Source organism: Passer montanus, unplaced genomic scaffold (genome assembly GCF_014805655.1).
Source record: "Passer montanus isolate IOZ18808 unplaced genomic scaffold, ASM1480565v1 scaffold31, whole genome shotgun sequence".
NCBI classification, from domain to species: Eukaryota; Metazoa; Chordata; class Aves; order Passeriformes; family Passeridae; genus Passer; species Passer montanus.
Window position 1 is genome coordinate 3,662,893 of NW_024367819.1, and position 21,353 is coordinate 3,684,245.

Genomic DNA, 21,353 nt, shown 5'->3' on the forward strand with positions numbered 1-21,353 from the left:
CAAAAATATGTCTACATTGAATGATTATTTTTTCAATGTTTTACCATTTCCCTAAGATCAAGCTTTGTCTTCTACATGCATCCTTTTTTTCCCCCTGATGACTGAGTATTTTAACTTGGGTCTTCTCAGCATTTTTACTTGCTGAACATACAGTTAGAAATTTTCCAGCAATTATTGTTTTGTTATATTGAACTAATTTGAGACTGTGGAACAGCTAATCGTCTTCCCTCCTCTTTTCCTGTGGCATATTATCTTTGGGGTTATTGGATGTGTGAGCAGAAAAAGATAATATGTGTAAAAAGACTGAAGTATTTCGGAGGTTGGTAGACATGTTAATTGGGTATCTTGTCCTATATTTCTAAATGTCATTCTTGATTCTATATTTAGTAATTCAGTTGAGGAAGTGATAACGTACATGGTGAATGACACACATTGTGGCATCCTGAGTGTGCTATAGGGAAAGCTATCCATATGCTCCTTTCAGCAAATAGTTTCGCCTTCCAATGTAGCTGTACTTGAATGTCAGATTCAGGGCCTTTAGCCATGACGGTGGAGCTTTGAAAGGCTGTGAGTACACCATCTCCAATGTACACATTCCTTTTCTCCATGCTCCATTTAGCAGGAGATCATACTGCAATTTGCAGTGAGCAATTTTACTTTTCAAACTGAAATAGGACTTCTTCAGGTGTCTGGAAAAAAAAGTAGTTGCCTTTATTCTTAATTTTTCATTTCAGTTTTGTAAAGAATGGGTATAAATTCAGTGGCAAGAAAAAGCTTTACTGGAGCCAAAATTGGAGTTTTAGTACAAGTTTCTCAAGGGAAAAAGAGAATTTAGTTGTACATGGAAGAAGAACTATTTTTCCCATGGCACTTCGAATGGCTGTGTCATATGTTCTCATCTGTTACTCAGCAGTGAGTCAATGATAGGTGATGGCCTGCACCCTACAAGCCCTGGAACATCATACAAACCTGGCTATTACCTTAAATGAATTCCTCATGTGCTAAAAGAATGGACACAGCTGTAGAGGAAGATTAGTGAAACAGTAGCCCAGTGTAGTTTAAAATCCTATACCAGAAAAAAAGCATATGATTCATGCTTCTACAAGCATCAATAATATGCTTGTAGAGTGTCTTATGTTAGGAAGTTCACATTATGAGAATTACTCATGTGTCTAACAGTGACTTTAGAGATAAACAGTATATGAATAACACTGAACAGGATGATGCCTAAGGATTTGGTCTAAAATCCAGAAGTCCAGAGCAGTACTGCAGTTCTGCTCTTTCAAATTCTTTATTTTGTAACTGAGGAGTTTACACAGTAGTTTTTCACTGCAGAGTTTTACTGCCAGAAATCTTTCTTGAGTGCTTTTGGCAGGAAAGGGGAAAAAAGCCATTTTGGTACAATGACAAACTCAGAACTGCCCAGCAGATGAATAAGCATTTTTTGTGTTGTTGCTGGCTTGTTTTGCATCTCTTGCATTCCATAAACAATTTTGAGAAATAATCTTGTAGTTATTTAAACAACACAAGAACATCTATGCTAAGTTTCTACCCTGTGTCGTGTTTCCAAAAGTGACGGCCTGCTTAGCTCTAGTGAGGGATGAAGAGTGTTTAGTGATGTAGCCCTGGAATACATTTCTAGTTTTGAAAGAACTTGTCCTTTCAAAGTTCCTGGGTGACAAGCAGGATCAAAGTAACTAAAAGTCTGAAAGCATTTCTCCTTCACAACTTTTCCACTTCCAGTAGATTTGACTTGTCCAGGAGTACAGCACCTGCATATCCACTGATTAGAAATTCCACAGCAAAAGTTTATTTGGTTAAGAACCAGATCCTCTTGGATGGATGTATAGAGCTGTTTAACAGCACTTCTGTTCTCTATTCCTTCCCAAACATTTCCCAACATTGTTTGTGTCTTTAGCTTCTACCGCCCAGATATTGATATGCTTGTAGAAATTTCTGTTGCTAGCTGAAGATCCCATTGCAAAGCAGTAAGAGAGAAACCACTGACCATAACTTTATGTGTGAAATAAAGGTTGCGTTTGTAAAGCACAAGACTTAGCACATACTCCTTCCTCAAATCACTCCTAAAAGGTGTTACACATTTACTCTGATATGAAACTAGTACACTTAAATAGTTTTCAACCTCTATGGGTCTAAATGTCACAGCTGCCCCTTTTTTTACTCCTTGTCTTTATTGACTTCCTAATCTTTCCCCATCTTTTTGTTGGACATAAGCAAACCATGTGGAAGCGGGAGAGTTAGCTTTTATTGCTATTTCAGGGAGGTTACATGAAGGACAGTACCTTCTGGAGAGCAACTGTTTGAATGCCACATTCTAAGGCCTCAAACCTTGTGTGTCAGGGGTGCTTTTAAATGCTACAAAATTTCTCTCCTGATTTCAATGTGAGGGGTTTTTAACATGACAATTTGTCTTCTCTTTCCTCTGTATATTCTCTTTTCTTATGAAAATGTCTATTTCCACCATGAAAATGTCCTTTATACCCAATTTTCTGATATGTTTTTGAGGTCAATATTCTTATTTATGGCTAGATGTAACCAGGTTTTGTTAGACTTTGCATTCTAGTCCATCTTCTGACTTCACTTATATTATTGAAATCCAAATTGGTACCAGCAGGAATATTGATGTTAATATTTATGCAGGAGATTTTTCTTGGGACGTGTCTTCTCTTCTACAAAAGTGAGTGATCTCCTGCTGAATTATGGGTCAATAACTTTGGAAAGCAAATCTTATGGCCCAAGTCTCGTACATACTATTTTCAGTTTTCAACAATCTCATGGAGACCATATTTTTCTACACATTTGATATTGATGACATCTGAAAAGACAAAAAAAGGAAATCAATGTTATTCACTTCTGCAGTTGAACAATATTGTAAAATCTTAATGTAAAAGGACTTACAAAAACTCAGAACACCATCACATGCACATTCGGCCTCTACATTTTAATAACGCTTTGATTTAAATTTAGATATTCTTTGTGATGTTGTAGTTGAAATACCAGCATTTGTAGCCCTTTCTTTCCCATGGATCCTTACCTGTACTTTATTCTTCTATTTTGCTGTTAAGATAACTCTAATTCACATTTGTCCTGTACATATGAACTGATTTTGGAAGAAATAATATTTCTCAGTATTTTGACTAAGCCTTTGAAATAGAGTAGGCTGAAAAAAAATTTCCCATGAATTGCTAGACAAAAAAATTATTTTCCTAGATATTTTCTTCTAAAGATAATGTTTTTTTTTCCAGAAAAATATATAGAATGACCTTACACTTCCAGACAGGAATAAACCGTGGGTGATTTGGCACTTTACTACTGGAATGATAGCCCATTCTTCATATTCTGAAAAATCCCTGGAACATTTCTGAGAAAGTCACTTAGTTGTGCCCAGAACACCTATATCAACTAGATAAACTGCATTTTTTCTTCACAGCCTGTTGTGTGCCCATGTTTAATTTTTTCTGCCATCTTTTTCTGTCATATTTTTGAACTTCAGCATATTTTTGAACTTCAGCACATTTGATACTATCTCTCACAGGATCCTTCTGGACAAAATGTCCAGCACACAGCTGGGTAAACACCACATCATGTCATGTGTGAGCAACTGACTCACAGGTCAGGCACTAAGGGTTGTAGTGAATGGGGTGACCTGAGTGATGGGGTGATCAGAGTGGTGACCTGGCATTAATGGGGCTCTGTAGGGATCCATCCTCAACACAGTGTTCTTCAACATCCTCATAAATTATTTGGACAGAGGACTACAAGGAACACTACATAAGTTTACTGATGACACTAAATTGGGAGGAGCTGTCGACTCTCTTGGGGGCAGGGAGGTCCTGCAGATTTTTGACAAAATAGAGAGCTGGGCAGTCACCAAACATAGGAAGCTTAACAAAGACAAACACCAGATTCTTCAGTCTATACCCTGGTTGTGTATAGACTGGGGAATGAAGGGCTGGAAAGCAGCACTATGGAAAGGAACCTGGACGTCCTGGACAATGGCCAATTGAATCTGAGTCATTGTGTCCTGACAGCCAGGAGGGCCAACCGTGTTCTGGGGTGCATCAGGCACAGGATCGCCAGCCGGGCAAGGGAGGAGATTGTCCCACTCTGCTCTGAACTGGGGCAGCCTCACCTCAAGTGCTGGCAGCACTTTTCGGTGCCATAATATAAAAAAGACCCATGTGAGCTCCTAGAGAGCATCCAAAGGAAGGCCACGAAGATGGTGAAGGGCCTTGAGGGGAAGCCATATGAAGAGGGACTGAGGTCTCTTGGTCCATTCAGCCTGGAGGAGACTGATTGGAAGTCTCATTGTGGTCTTCCACATTCTTGTGAGTGGAAGAGGAGGGGCAGGTACTGTTCTCTCTCCTGACCAGTGACAGGACTCAAGGAAATGTCATAAAGCTGAGTCACAGGAGGTTTAGTTTGGATATCAGAGAAAGGTTTTTCACCCAGAGGGTGGTTGGGCACTGGAACAGCTTCTCAGGGAAGTGATCACAGTTTCAGTGTGACAGAGTTCATTAAGCATTTGTACAAACACTCTCAGGTACATGGGGTGTCCTTGGGGTGTCTCCGGTGGCGTCTTGCACAGAGATAGGAATTGCATTCAATGATCCTGATGGGTGGCTTCCAACTTAGCATATTCTGATTCTGTAATTCTTATATTTAATTTTGCTAGTATGACACAAGAGATCTTTCATTCCCATAGGTCTTTTCTCCCTGGAATGAACATACCAAGGTTGTTGTAAAATACTGTGGAACATATAGCCTCCACAATTCCAAATTAAGCACTAATTAAGATTAAGAGATTCAAGAGGAAACCTGTAAAGTTTATCCTATTTGCAAAAATATTCTTTTTCTGAATCTCATGAATATGAACAAATTTTTTGCAGTTTTATAATTCAAGATTTCAATTTGAAGCAAACTGCATGCAGTATACTACATGCCATCCTAAGGCAGGAAAATGGTGATACCTAATATTGTCCTTATCATCATGTTACAGGTGGCAAGAAAGGAAATTTTTATGGAGTTCAATTCAATGGGAACTTTTAATAGGTTCCAGAAATAGCAGATTTAGGTCAACGTTATTTCTAGATTCTGAAAAAGTATTATAAGCAAATGGTTCCTATTCTGGATTCTTAAGACAGCAGTGGTTAGCTGCTATAAAGATAAGAATGGTCCTTTAAGTTTGATTCTTGCTATTCCAGACTCATTTTAACACCAGGTAAAAACCTGCTTTTTACATCAAATTGTTTAATACTAGAAAATAATACTTTCTAAATCAATAATAACCAGGAAGGTCATACTTTCAGTTAGTTTATTTTTCAATTTTGCATGTTATCTGCACCAATGTGCCTAGGCATTTTCTGATAACTGTTGTTGAATAAATGGCATAAATAAATTTTGCAATGATGTTTATATTTTCAAAATTTTGATGAAGGCATGTATTTCCTCCTACATATTTGATTTCAAGGAAAAGCCTTTAGTACCCCAAACCTTTTAGCTTTATACAACCTCATTGGTTAATCTGTGTGTTCAGTAGTACCTCTCCCTTTCTCTCCCCCTCTTTCACTCTCCAAGTCTTCCTTTCAATTCTATATATTCTTAGTATATGCAAAGGGAGATTATGGCATATCTGCTTAGATAGCAGCTATCCAAAATCACTAAAGACTAAAAGTAACGTCTTACTGTGATATTTATTCTTTTTTAAAAATAAATTTCTCAAATTTTCACTACATATTTGTGCTATATCAGAAAACTTTCTCTAGGAAAGGAAGAGTCTTCTAATAAAGACCGCCTTTTGTACAGAGGAACATTGTCTTGGCCTACAGTAACTTGAATTTATTGTCAAGTGAATGGTTGGAAACAATTGAAGATGCAGGCTCTGCAATGCAATGCCACCTCTTTCCACATTGCCTTACTTTGTACAAGGCAGTGCTCCTCATCCCTGATGTGGCAAACCTATGATCACAGCAGTCACATCCCAAGTGAAAACACATCATTCTCTTTCATCCATTCATAACCTGACTGAAAAGACAAAACAGTCATTTTGAGTGGTTGAATAGCTGACAAACACACTTTTGAAAAGCCTGAGAGATTTGCATGTTTTCATGTGACCTCCTCTCATCAAACAATTCAGAAGAACAGAATTCTGTTCGAGATCAAGTATTAATTTATAAGAGTAGACAATCACAGCCCTTTGTTTATTTGCTCCTTTTCTTTCTGATTTCTTCTCATAGGTGTAATAAGAACAGCTTTGCCAAATATGGACAGAGAAGTGAAAGAACAATATCAAGTTCTAATCCAAGCCAAGGACATGGGAGGACAGCTGGGAGGACTAGCTGGTACCACCACTGTAAACATTACTCTCACGGATGTCAACGACAACCCACCCAGATTTCCTAAGAGTATGTAATATTCCAAAGCACTGATTTTCAAATAAGCATGACTAAAAGTATTAATTTGGAAAAGTCCTGTAGATAAGAAACTGATGTAAAAATATATGCTGAAAAGTATATGATGAAAAAATCATCCTGTTTTTTAAAAAATAATATAAAGCTCAATTTGAAAGTATGAGTTGAATGTTTAAGAGGATATATACCATCATTCCACAAAAGTAGCCTGAGCCTGAGTTCCTTTCATTTACACTATAAAAATTCTTTGGGAAATACTATTTTGTCAAGGGAAACTGCGTGAACTCCTTCAAATAACAAAAGATTATAACCTGAGACTTCCAGGTACCAAAGGCAGAGCTGGCTTATGCTAGGTGTTACTGTTATGATATTTTAGAACAGATTTTTATATGTCTTGTCACAGAAGATATCTATCCCTGAAAACAGTTACAGCCTCAAAACAGTGATAATTCACTGATAAATTGTTATGTTTCACATCAGTCAGTTTAAATGAAGCTTTTCAGAAGTATGCTAATTTAAAGAGTTTCATAGTCTGTGTATGATTAGGAGGATTGTCACTTACTTGTCTCCATAAATTTACTGAAGTTTAGTATATTCTGTACCTTCAAAATGCAGAAACTAATCAAGCATATATCTTGATAACTATGCCAAAATAATTAGTTGCTAAAATTCATTAGTAAGGCTAATTCATATTAGAATATATTGCATGAATCTGCAGTAAGACCATGGCAGCTTTTTACTTTGCATCTCTTTTTTGCCTGTGAATTGAAATCATGAATACTCCACAGGTACAAAACCACATCTCCAACTGTGAAATTTTCTCTCATATAAAAATTATTCTTCTTTTACTCAGTCTGAAAATAAATTTTCTTTTTGCAGGCATGTAAGAAAAATCATGTTACAAGAAGGATCCATTTGGTCATTTCCTCTGTGTCTTACACTCATGTCTAGATAGTCTCTACAAAACAATCCAATCAATACTTCATAAAACTTCCTTACTTTCTGATTTTGTTTAGTTTTAATGGTACCTTAATATTTAACAACCTGCAATGTATTTTTCTTGCAGCAATTTGCCCCATTGCTTTGAAATTTATGTTAAATTTTATAGTCTACATCCTCTGTTAGAGGTCCACAGATATATATCATACAACTAACAACTTCCCCTCATTTGTTTTTAATCCATCTTCACATAATTGCTTGCATGTTAACCTCTTCAAAGAATTCAGAAAGCACTGCAAAATATCAGCTTGATTTAGAGCAGCTGTGTTGATTTCTCTTTTTTTCAAAATGGGAAATTCCATCTGACTTGAGTAAATCTGCTCCTACAGTAAATCTGTTTTGCCCGTACATGTCAGTCATATCCATCCTTATCTCCCCTGGACTCCCCGGAGAACTTCTGGGGAAAAAAAAAATAAAAAAAATTAGTGTTATATTATACCTCCAAGCCTTCTTTTGCCAGTGTGGTTTGAAGCAAAATATTGCACATCATAATAGTTCCCTTATTTCATTCTTCAGGCTCGGCATGTAACAGCTCATACAAATGATTTGTTACTCTTGTGTCTGTTTGTTCCACAACTGCTTCTACAGCTAATTTAACCTTCTCCTGAGTCCCCTATAAAGTTCTAGGGTAAAAAAAAAAAATCCCCAGTTTTTTTCTACACTAAGAATAAAGGAAAAAATTGTAGTAAGTTTTATATTTTTGATATTATCTTCTCTGAGCACTTCTGCATTTCAGAGTTGGGCTGGCTTTACACAGTTTCTCTTAGGCTTTTGTTTCCAGATGTCTTAAAAGACAATTATTATTAGCTTGTTTACAGAGATTTATTCAAACTCATTTTTTGTCTTCTTTATTGTGGTTTTATAGATAAAGCAGGTTTTATCGTTCTTTCTTTTGTCATCTCTGAGATATAGCCTTATTTTTTTTTTTGAAAGATGTGTTCTTTCTTTTATTAGCTATGTTGTTTGCCCTTACAGATTTTCCTTTTAATGGATACGTGCATTTGCTGTGGGTCTTCTAAATGATATCCCTAGATAGCATCCACACCATCCATAGTGATTTAACAGTCTCAGCTATCCCATTCAGAATTTCTATAGTAATATGCCTCAGTTTTATTTATTTCCACTTTAATTTTTTTATTTAATTGAATACAACCATCTTGTAATTCTAGTTTTTATTGCTCTTGCACAAGTATTGTATTTAAGCTAATTATAGTTGTTGTAAAGTGTAGAATAACTATGAACTTTTCCTGAATAGACAATGTTAATCCTGTTCTCTTTTTTAAGTCTTAGTTGACAAAGATTCCTTTCACAACCATCATTATTCCTCCATGGACAAAGTCTGCTGTGACTTTCCTGTGTACTTTGTTCCTTGATGCTATGCTGCCTGACTGATTTTCTTCTTTCCCACAGATATTGAACTCAGATATAATGCTGATATTCTTCTTTAGCATTAAGCATTAAAGTTACCTATACTAGGGTAACTAGGTCCCATTTTAACCCTTGGCTTTATATTATGGCTTTCTTTCTCCTCTTCACTGGTTTGATTCTACATGAACTACCACTTCTGCATTTCCTACTGGGCTGTCATCTCCTTTTGTAGCATTCTCCGGTGAAGAATCCAGAATTCTCATAGCTTCACCTTTTGTCTGAACTGCATACCTTTACTTTTTTTTTTCTTTTCTAATTTTATGCTTTCCAACACCTGAAAATTCTCCTGAACCTTTCACTAGGTATCACGATGGTCATAGAAAAGTTTTTAAACTTTCAAAAGCCTATTATTCTCATGGCCAAAATGAATTTTGCAATTTTTCTTATTCGTTAACAAGTGCTCCAACATTCTAATATTGTGACTCACTTCTCCTCACCACTTTTTATTAGCCAGGCATTTAAAGCTCTATCTTTCAATCTTTTCCTCCTGATTGTACATGGTGAAACTAGTTCAAACTATGTTACTATGAACATCCTTATCTTCGGGTTTCATTTGCTAGCCTAAATTTCAATCCTAAGACTTTTTTATTTTATCAGATCTCACATGATATGTCCTTTAGTTTGATGACATGCTGTCAAAGCACTTGTGGGATGCTCCAAACCTGATCAATAAGCATAGCATCCCAGAGGGCCTCTTTGTAATATCATTCTTACTGCTTTCATCCTCAGTGCTTGTTAAACTGACCACAATTGCAGTCTGCCCCTTCCTTTCAGCTTCCTCTTCAGCTCTTGGAAGGGTACCATGGGTACAACAGGAAATAATCTAACTGTCTGGAGACTGAAAACTCAGTACATTGGTAAGCTTCATGTGCCCAGTGTTCACTCCCATTCTGGTTTTCAGTTGTTTATTTTACTTCCTTTGCTGTTAGGGGCCTTACTATTTGGTATTTTTTTGTATGCTTTCATCTACTGTGGTGGTGCAAAAATGCACAATTTTCACATTATGTCAGATGGCTTTCATGACACAGAGGAAACCGTGGAATACATCATCCTCTTTGAAGAAGATAGCCTCCAGGTCTAATTTAATGCATGAATTGCAGTTATGACATCTTTGCACAATTGTTGCTATGAAGAAACAAAATAAATCACACACAAGAGACCAAGCTTGTCCTGTACTTTGCATGCTAGTAAGGTTGAACACCTTTTCTTTATATCGAATGTCACAAAAGACAAATTACAGCAGTGACGCTCAACAAAACAGATGAGAATAAGATTGGAGATTTGTGTTGATATTGAAAATAACAAACACTTAACATGGCTTACAAGCTAAAATGTCAGTATGGGGACTCCAGTGTACTGGTCGTCTTTTTTTTTTTTTTTCTTTTTTTTTTTTTTTTTTTTTTTTGCATGTGTTAAAGGCAACAGTCTTGATCAATGTGAATTTACTTAAGTCAGCTTTGTTCGGTTACACAGCATGAGATGATGTGTAGTCTGCCTGAAATTCACAGAGACACCAGGCTAATTACAGCTAAACAAAATAACTAAGTGAGAAAATGTAGAGCATTAATTATATTTCAAACATAACAACTGTATTTTTTTTTTTTTCCTTGAAAGTATTGTAATGATTTGGAGTAATTACCTGCCAGGAAATGGAGTTTGCCATTTGCTTGACTACCATAGCTAAAAGGATACTTGCGAAGAATTTTAGTTTATGTGAAAAATAAGTCTTTTGAATCTGGTCAGTGTCGGTGCCAAGTTCAGGCCTGACAAGAGGTCAGAACCCCTGGTGCTGCTGAGATTGAGACCTCCAGTATCCCATTGCTTGTCGTTGGTCAACAAGGCCAGGAAGTGCAGTCTGAAACAAAGGACATAAACTGCTCCAGGGTTAATGTTTTTGTCACATAATCAGGACCACAGTTTTGCAAAGGACTTATGCCAAAGAAGCCATGATATAGATCACCTAATATTTCACAGGATAAAGTTTAAATTTATTTTCTGAACTTAGTAAAGCTGGAGGAAGAAAAAAAAGGATTTCACAGCAGAAGTAGGAGAACATGTATTATTAATATTTGGAAGGAGCTCTATTGATAAATAATACATTACAAGCTTGCAAAAAAAAATGTATCATGAAACACCTTCATCTCATTGAGGGTCCTTTAAGGAGACAGGCAGGTTTGGATGGGTTATCAGCATCCAGTGATGAAAAACCACTGACTATCCTGCTGAACATGGAATTTTTTATTTAGAACCTGTGCTTTTGAACGTATTCAGTGGGGAACTCCCACCTTGCATGTCTCCTAGTAATGAGGAGTGTAACAGAGAGGAAAGCTCTAAACATATATTTCAGTCAGAGTTGTTTGACCTGCAGGTATCTGTTGGCCCACATTTCAGAAAACTGACACTTCGGTAAACTGATATTTTCTTTAAAACTAGTAGGAAAAAATTAATCTGAATGATTTTATCAGTAAAAATTTATTTCCAGAAGTATTTTCTTTCTTCCGTGGCTCTTCATTAGTACAGCAGCTTTCTGCATTGCTGTGCATGTTTCATTGTTAAAGATATATATTTTTTGTAAACATTAAAATAAATATTTCATATCAAAGTTCTATTTTTACCAAAACAAGAGGAAAAAAAATAAGGTAATGACTGAAAAGGTAAGTACTTTTCTTATCATAAAAACAATGTCCAAGTAATTGAAAAAAAAATTGGTATAACACAACAGTGCCTTTGAGCAGAGAGGAGGAAACAAAAGGTGCGTACGTGTGGTCATGCATCCTGGTCCACAAGGGGACCAATGGCCTTTCTTTCTCAGCTACTTATTTACATGATAGCTGGCTAAGTAAAAACATATTTAAGCACATAATTCCTGAAAGCTAATGGGCTAACCCTTAACTCATCAAGCAGAGGACCAGTCTGAGCGAGCTGCCAGGACAGCAGTGGCTTGTTTCCAATTCTTAAAATAAGCTTCAAGAACAAAATGGATGGGTTATATTTACTTCAACATTTAAATGACAAAAACTGCATAATTAGTTGCTATAAATTATTCTTTATGGAATCAAACTAATTAAGTGAAGTGTTGGATTCATACTTTGTAAGTTTATTATGCTTCAATTTCCCAGTCTCTTTCTTTCGTTCACTGCTGACAGAGTGCATGTGAAAACAATTTGGAGATATAAACTCTTATATGCGGAGCAATAAAAGCACATGTGAATCATTTTAGTCAAAGGAATAGTATGACTTTTTGTTTTCATATGACATAAATATGCTTTTGGAGAATAAGACACTGACATGGAAGAAATGCAATTGAATTGGACATTTTTTAAGGTGACATCTTCTGAATTTGCTTTTCTGAACTCCAAAGAACTATTTGGTTAAAGCTATGTTTTATCATATAATTTCCAGCTAATAGAAGTCAATTTTGTGAGAGATTATTTAAAAGCTTTTTCTAATTAAGGTTTGAAACCAACATTTGAATTTTGAACACTTGAGCATGTTTTTTCTTTAAAAAAAATTCATCTCTCATGGTCAGAAACCATTATCTCAGGGCGGCTTTGCAACCACACATAAAATATTCAGACAACTGTAAAGCAAGGCCTAGACATCACAAGGACCACTTTTTTTTTTTTTTTTTGCTATCATTGGTCTTTCCAAAAGCATCTCAGTGAAATCTACCAAGATAGTTTGCATAAAAGAACATGGCAAATTTCCAGAAATGCTAACATGTTTGGAAACAGAAACACAACTATTCATCTTTCTGACAGTGACACCTAAAATAAAGCAAGGTTCAAGGATCATGCCTACAACCTTGCACCTCAGTCCATACTGTAGGAGTTTGCAGGTAATTGGATTTGGATTTCACCAGTGGCCAGTACAGTGTATTCCATAGAATATACTAAATTCTGTATTGGAGACAGCAGAGAAAACAATGATCTTCGAGAATGAAGTTCATAAAATAAACAATTCAGAAACAAAGCTATTGGAGATAGCAGAGAAAAAAAATGATCTTCGAGAATGAAGTTCATAAAATAAACAATTCAGAAACAAAGAGAAAAACCCTTTCATTTATGCAATTCCAGGAATTTCAGTGTAAGTGAAAAGGACCTTTGCAAACACAAACTAATCCATTATTCTCTAAGTTATTTAACCTTGACATGGCACTTGAATGATCTATTAAATGGATGATCTATTATATAGACATAGTATTATTTTATATTAGGAATGGGCTTTGCATCTTATTACCCTTTAGACTGCATCTTTTTTTCTGTGGTTATTTATTGGTTTGCAGTTTATTTGAATAGGCTTACTGTCAAGTACTACAATCTGTGAAAATATTTAAAAAGAAAGAACAACCAAGTGCTGGACTGGGAATAGCCTGTCTATATAGACATATGGATACACAGTTTTTAGATTGAAAATTCTTATCATAGTTATTTATATATTATTGGAAACTTAGTGCATCACAGAAATGGCACATGCATTGACTGTCCTAAGTTTTACTACATTAAAGCTTGTCAGTTTTTAACTCAGTAAACTATATGTCGTTGATTCCATTCAAGTGACTTTGAACAAGTCTATCTCAGATTATATTGAAAAACTGGTTCAGAAGCAGAGTGCAAGGAAGAGGTCTTCTGGTCCACAAGAGATAGAAAGGAAAAATATTTTAATCCATTGCTTTGGATGAGTGGCTTATGAAAGACAATGGTATCTACTTTTAAAGTTTTCAGAAGAATGCAACACAAATCCCACACACTCGAGCATTAGAAATCTACAGAAAAAGATCATGTGATTAATAAATTATTCTGTTCACTAATCTAAAAAATTTAAATAATGAAAGCAGATATTTGATTTAAAATAAAGTGAGGGAGATTTATTCCCTCCTTCTTGGACAATTTAGAACCAGAAAACTTACTTATTTTTCTTTATCTAGAAAATGTACTCAGGATTAAAGTTCAGATCTTCCTAATTAAGCATTTTAACAAGTCTACATGAGTTTCTGAGAAGTTGTTCTACTCCCTATAATTTAGATATGGAAACATGGCTTCTCTCAGTATTTCTGTTAAAAGTTGTGCTTTATATACAGCACTTGCATCTCAGAATGAAAATGAGTCCATCTTTCATTGATTAAAGAATTTGCCTGGCAGACAAAATGCCCTAATTCAGTTCCAGCAACTAATTACTTGTTACACCAATTGGGAGATACCTGCACAGGACAGGTGGACAGATTCATTGCAGACTAGCCTGCAGGCAGAGATTAGTTATGAGACTGAGCCAGAGCTTGCTTTGAATCAGAGAAGGAGGGAAGGTCCAATCCTGATTTTCTCCATCTTTAATTTTATAATGTCTATGCCATAAGACATAAAATTAAAAAAGCACCAGCTTCATTTTGTTAACCAAGCTTATATTTTTTTATGTCAGAAAATCTTATGCAAGTCTGATTTTCATTTACTGTGAGTTATGAATAAATTAAAACTTCATTTTTGAGTTAAACATGTACTTTAACCAACCACTTCAAACAGTGATGGAAGATAAGAATGCAAATGCTCCAGAAATGCGCTCATGCAATTGCAAACCAATCAGGAAAAGAGTACCCATTTCTGATTGCAATACCTTTGATTCACTACTGCTGGCCAGTATTTGCAAAGGGCTCTTACAGGAGGAGAACGAAAGTTAGCCCCTCTTTATTCCAGGTTCCTTCCAAGTCTCACACCTCTGTACTATTTGCGTTTGTTTCTCACCTGTCATCCTCCTTTGGCCTCTCTTTCTTCCTCATCCTGTATATCCTTATTTTCAACATGCACTCTTGTCTCTACTCTCCTGTGTGAGAGATACATATTTATCCTTGATCTCATTTTCACTGTATAACCAGATGGTGGCCACCTTCTCCTTCAACTCCACAAGTAGATTTTTTTTTCCTTTCCCAATGGTAGCACCGCAAAAGGAATTTATATTTTGCTGAGTCACTCCCAGCTCTATGTTTCTCCATATTTTGCTATACAGAAATCATGAGTCTTCATGGTCCCAGATAAACTCTTTATATCTTCATCTTACTTGTTTAGGCCACTACTCTGTCACACAGCTCAGTGACCCTTGCCTGCTGTTTCTATTTCACTCGAGTTACATATTTGTCAGGTAGTCATAGAAAAGCCTCTGTATTTTTCTTTTACTGTCACCACCATTTAATCAGTGAAATTATGGGCATTTTTACATAGACTAAAAGAAGATATACAATGGCTTATTGCATTTTGCTTTTCAAAGCAAAAGAAGGATATGAGAATATCTGGGAAAGTTCCTGAAGTTTTGCATTGTCTGTACTGTTAGTCTTAGAACAGTCCAGGGCACATTTTTGACCAACATGAAGTAAGGCTTTCTCAGAGAATTTCAGGGCATTTGGAGAAATTAGTACAGGTCAGAAACTATTTTCTGCAGTCACTTTCCATGAAATTGACCTATTTTCGTTTGAGTAAAAGAATTTAATAACATGGAATTAGGCCATTTATATTGGCTGGCTTCTGGGCCACAGAGTATGGCTGGTACATTAAATTTCTTTGTAATATTTGTAATTGGTTTGTGCCTATGCTTTGTAAATCAGGCCATGCAGCTGTCTTTGGGTCACAGTACCCCACAGTTAAGTAGCCTTCTATCATTATTTGTGTGTGTCCAGCATAAAGAAGTTAAAATTTAACCTTAAAAAAATTTCTATTTAAACTTAGGACAACTTTTTATTAATTTTTTTCTTATTCCTTTCCATATCAGAATTCTTCATACACTTTTAGTAAAAGCTGGTTTTCCCCCCAAGATGCATGTAACCTTAGCAAAAACTCCCTGGAAACTTCTTTTTTTTGTAGCTGCCACTGTTTTATGTTCTTAATCATAAAGCATCTTGAAGAGTGAATCATTTTATTCTGAATAACTGAATTCCCAACCAAAGCATACTAATTGGAAGAAAACTGAGAAATAAAATGGAGGGGGAGATATTCAATTATTACAGATTCACAAAACACCAAGTGTTTAACAAATTCTTTGTCTGCTACACTTATGTTGTTTTTTAACTTTCCCTAGAATGCATAAGTAACAGAGGTTATCTGAGGACATTTTGGAGTAAGCATTGAATGAAACCAAAACATGTTCAAAGGTCTAAACTTAGAGAGACTGAACATTTAGCTGCAAAGCAGAGCATGAACCCAAATATAGGTATTTCTTTAAACTACTCCATAGACAATGAAAAATAGAGATAATTTATCACTAGCTGAAATGCTGTGCTCTGATTGCAAAGTAAACAATAGTTCAAGAAATACAAAAGAGCACAATAGTGATTAGAAGTTAAATATTGTCTATTTGTCATAACATTCTGTTGTTAATTCATTTCCCTTCCATCATCATCTCTAAGTAGTAATTGATCATTAATGAAATATTAGGTAAATTGTTTTTAAACACTATAGTTACCATCATAGTAGATTATTATAATTAAGAATGGTATTTTACATCTGCTACCTTATGTAGAGAAGGTGCAAATAAATAGAGTTCATAGAAATTCAACAATCTTTGGCAGGAATCATGTCATTCATTCCACTACAATGTGTTTTCTGTGGGGAGTGATGAAATTATTCATTCAAAACACAGAGAGTATTTAGATTGGATGCATTAAATTACTCTGAGTAACCTTGGTATGTCTTAAAAGCCCCATGCATCTCCGCCTACTCTGATATTGAAAAGTAGCTAAGGCTGCAGATTTAACAGCATGGGGTTGCCTTGCAATGCTTTGAGAATTGGTTCCAAAGTGACTCACTGACAACAGTGTCACTTGCTGTGTCACTATCAGTTCTGGCAGCATCTGCCTTTCTCCCTGAGGTCTTCCATCTAAGTAAGAAATCAACATATCCTTTCTGCTTCTAACCATGGTGAGATTACTTTCTGAAAATTTAGAGACTAAAGTGCAACATAAAGTGAAACAGACCATATGTAATTATCTAATTATAATCACAATAGTTTAGACTCATGATTTTCAAAAATATCTAACAACCAGAGTAGTATGCAGATTTTCAGCAGTGCTCCACTCCTTGTAAAAGCATTAAATGGGATGCCCAAGTGCTTGCAATGTTCCTAATGACAGCAGTAGAAGCTGAGCTGAAGATATCAAGCAGTTTGTAAATGTCTTCTGTGAATACAAAATACATCTTCAGTATATTTGCAGGGAGAAAGCTATAAAAAGAAAAAGAAAATAACAAAAATATTCTAGAGTATATTTTTTAAGTTTTGTCTTGAATTCATGACAATTATTTTATTCTTCTTGGCTTCTATGGAAAATTTCTTGAATTTGTAAATGTGATTGTCTAGTGCTTACAAGAAAAAGACCTGTAATTAAGCACTCATGCCTTTTGCATTTTATTGCAAAAGGAACAGTGTTCATAGGGAGAGCTTACTTAAAACACTTAAACTGTAAAACATAAACATCACTTGTGATAAGCTGAGCATACTTACTAGAAAAGTATAAGAGTAGACAAATGCAAAATATGCAATTTTTATCCCATTATATCATTATTTTCCTATCTATATCACACACTAAATTACAAGCAGTTAAGAAAACTGCAGAGAGTAAACCAAAACTTGAAACAAAGTACAGGAAACTATTATAAACATGTACTTGATGATTTCACAATTTCATCTTTAGAATAATAATTTTTTGCCTTATCCTGTGCCTTCATGGGAAGAAAAGTAATGTGGAGTTCAGGGGAAAAAAATTGCATGAAATGTACTTAATGAGTATGTAAAAATCAAGTCTTCAAAAGGAGTTTTCTAAGTAATACAGATGTTGAGAATGCTTTGTTTAGGTGATTTTAGGGATAAAACTGAGGTGTGACTTGGAGAACTTAGGAACCTAATTTCCTTAGTCAATGGAGAGAAAAATTATTCTTCCAATAAAGATGATTTAGAGCACCTGGCTTAGATCCTAAAGTAAATGTCTTGACCATATTCTTAAGAGTGAATGAATTGTAGTAAAAGTTGTCTTATTATATCTTGTGCCAGAGTGATAAAGACAATATGAAAAGGCTCCGGCAAGATATTTAAGAAGCAGGGATGTTAAGCAGAGCATTACAAACTCTATGTTGCATCCTTGAAAATGTACTTTTTATCATTTTAATATATCACATGTATCTTTCAATTTAAATTTTATGAAGGGAACAAGTGTATTGATTTACTTCATGGTGATGGTGTGATCACCGGAATATTAGAACCAACCAACCTACCTGATAAATGCCAATTACATGCTGCCTGGGATTCTGAAAAAGGAAAGATATCTTCTCCTGAAAACTTTTTTCTATCTATAAGATAGAAAAAAGATATATATACCAATATATATAGATAGATATAGAAATCTATACCTTGATAATTCTTTATAACCACTATATAATTTATATACAAAATTGATTCAAGCTTTTAGACTATATCCCCCAAAATTTATTTCTCTCATTGTATTATTTTGTTTGGTAGTAATTTCTAATTAGTAGACTGGATATTAGCAGAAGAATTCTTCATTGGTTATGATACATAATGAAACTGATCATGTGGAACTGGTTTGCCATGCAAGCCTTCAGAGTTACAGAAAGCTACACTAACATGTGAATGCATTGGCAAAGTCAAATTTTTCACAAAAAGAGGAAGTGATAAAGGTGGGATCTTTCGTATACAACAATAACATCAGGATTAAAGCAGTTACTCAGGAACTTGATTAGTTTTCCTCAGCCTATAGGAACATGGAAACTCCATATTGCCTAGAAGAAACACTTCTTTATGAACTTGAGGAATTTAGAGAACCAAGTATTTTTTTCCCCTCTTGGTAAAACTATGCTATCATACAAAGATGATTTAAGATCTTCCAAGAAGATTAAGTTATCCTTGCCTCAGTATTAGGACACACATCTGACTGTGTGTGTCTCCAAACAACTGCTTCTATAATTATTTCTACATTTTGTTGTTAAACAGACTACTCGCCGTTCCAACAAGAATGCAACAGCGAGTACTTATGCAACAGTCTTTAAGCAACAACCAGCACACTTTGAAGGCAAAAGCTGTGGGCTTGACTATCTTGAGATAATAAAAATGAACGGCCATTTCCCATTTCCTGAACCCTTGCTCCAACAAGAGGGATGTTCATGTCTGTGGAATGTCTCTGACATGCAGTGGGTAGGTTTATTTTTAGAAAGCTATATGACAACACCTTATCAGCAGGACAAAAAACCCCCAAAACAGCAAATTATTATACTGAATATTTCAGAATACAAAAATTATTCCAGTACAATGAACATAATTTTTCCTTTAGGAAGGTGGAAGGAGGATGTCTTCAAAAACAGTCTGCTAACTCACCTCAAGGGGTGATAGAGGGTTGGCTCAGGAGCCAGATAGAGCTGGCTCAGGAGCTGCCAGGTCTGGGAAAGCTCCATCATGTGGATTATCCTAAACTAGGGCAGGATCAGACTCAAAATGGTTGTGGTTTCTGCTCATTTTCCCTTGAAGTACTGGTGACTCTTGAACATCCACAATCTGTAGCATTTGGAGATGCATTTTTCTAGATGTGGACTTTGGAATCCACAGAAGAGAATCAGAAATTTTTAATCATGCTTATGTTATATCTAATGAGCCTGCAAACCCTTACTCAGAGAAGTGGGTTAAAGACTGGAAGGATCCTTTCCATAACTGAAGTTTTACAAGCCCATCCCACATAATGCGTGGCCTGCATCAGGCGCACAGTGACACAGCCTGGCTTTTTTTCCCCACATAATATCCCAGCCCCTCTGCAAGGCACAGAGCCACATCCAGGAAAGGAATGAATGCATCTTACTGCTGTGCTAAATCACATCTCCCTAGTTTTATGAGCATATGCATCAGATGCTGCTATTTATTAGGCTGATTAGCTGTAGCTGATGTAGCAGGTTTAATATATTGAGTGTATGCTTCTATATTTACATTATACTTTCCTGTCCCTATTATACTGTAGATAAAACACCAGTGAGAAAATATGAACTGTTGCCTTATGATTCTTCCTAAACAGATGTAAATCAGTGTCTTTACAACCTGGATCAGGATAAAAATTAATGCCTTGGTAATTTAATTTAAAAAGAATATTACAATACACTGTCTGGTGGGTTTGGGATTTGTTGTTTGGTTTTTGTGGTCTTGGTTTGTTTTTTTTTTTTTTTTTTTTTGTTGTTGTTGTGGAGTTTGAATGTTGGTTGGTTGGTTTTGGTTGGGGGTGGGGGGGTCTGTTGTCTGGTTTTATTTAGTTTGTTTTGGTATTTTGTTTTGTTTGGTTTTTTTCTCCTGAAGAAACATTAAAGATTTAGAAGAAAGAGAGAGAAATTATTTTACTTCAGTGTTTTTGCCTTTAAAAATCATGCTATTGTGGACCACTGCAATGGACTTTGGCAACTGCCAGAAAGCTGAAAAAAGTACATTAAAAAAAATCAGGAGAGGATAATCTTGCACAGTGCAAATATGGTGACAGATTAGAAAAAAAAAAAAGTTTGAATAGCATTTGCAGCTGTTTGATTAAAAGCCATTATGCATTTAGCTTAAGTCCTTGGATGTTAACCTGGGTAATTTCTTAATAGTTGTTTTGCTGATAAGAAGTAATAATGGTTTTCATGTGCTATTCCTATCAGACCTGAAAAGCTTTTTGGTAAAAGACGGTGTAAACTTCAAGCGTGGAGACACACAACAAAAAAACCTCTTTTTAAGTAAAAAACAAACAAAAATGCACTTAACATCTTCGTAAGTAAAAATCAAACTCCAGAACAGCTTTTGAGCCTTAAAAAATAAAACTAATCTTATCATGTCAGAGGAACTGTAAATGTGTGCTGCATTTCAGTCAATATGACTGATTACCTGTCACTTAGCTCTGATTTCTTCCCGCTGTGTGCTTTGGAACCACCTTTGTTTTAGAAACTCAGAGGGAATGTGTATGAATTGTTAGCTAACCTCTGCTTCATTTTCCTCAATGATTTTGGAACTAAGCAATTAGCCCTGTCAGTTATTTCGGATTAAAAGATTCAACAGCATCATCACTCATTTATTTTTATAATCTTCACTGATGCCACTTAACATGAAAGACAAAGTTCTAACCAAGCAATAAAGCAATATTTATTGCTGCCAGATTTCCTATACATGAACATATCCCGACTTGCATGCAATATAGGTGACTAAAATCAGCAAAGTGGGGAGCTAGTTTCAGAGTCCAGTTTTATACTGCAGTTTGAAGAAAGTCAGGGCTTTCTCCTTTGGTACATCCCAAAAGACAGCAGCAAACTCAGAAAACACGTTTAAAAAAGATTTATGCAAGTAGAAGAAAGAAAGAAAGTTGGTAGAGAAGTCACATCAAAAAAATTTGCCAGAACTGTTTGAGCAGCATAACCAGCTGCTGCGTAAGTTTGTCTGAAGTGCTTGTTCCATCATTCCTGGAAGCTGAAGAGAACAAGGTTTTCAGGACCCTTGGGAGTAAAA

The 21,353-nt window shown here is 35.5% G+C and overlaps 1 protein-coding gene across 1 annotated transcript in view; it reads left to right on the top strand.

The window, feature by feature from the left end:
- Positions 1–21,353, top strand: part of CDH12 (cadherin 12) — a 223,519-nt gene that overhangs the window by 147,720 nt on the left and 54,446 nt on the right. Inside the window, exon 5 of the mRNA XM_039714778.1 lies at positions 6,258–6,425. Within this exon, the coding sequence (XP_039570712.1) occupies positions 6,258–6,425 (168 nt within the window). The remainder of the gene's footprint in view (positions 1–6,257; positions 6,426–21,353) is intronic.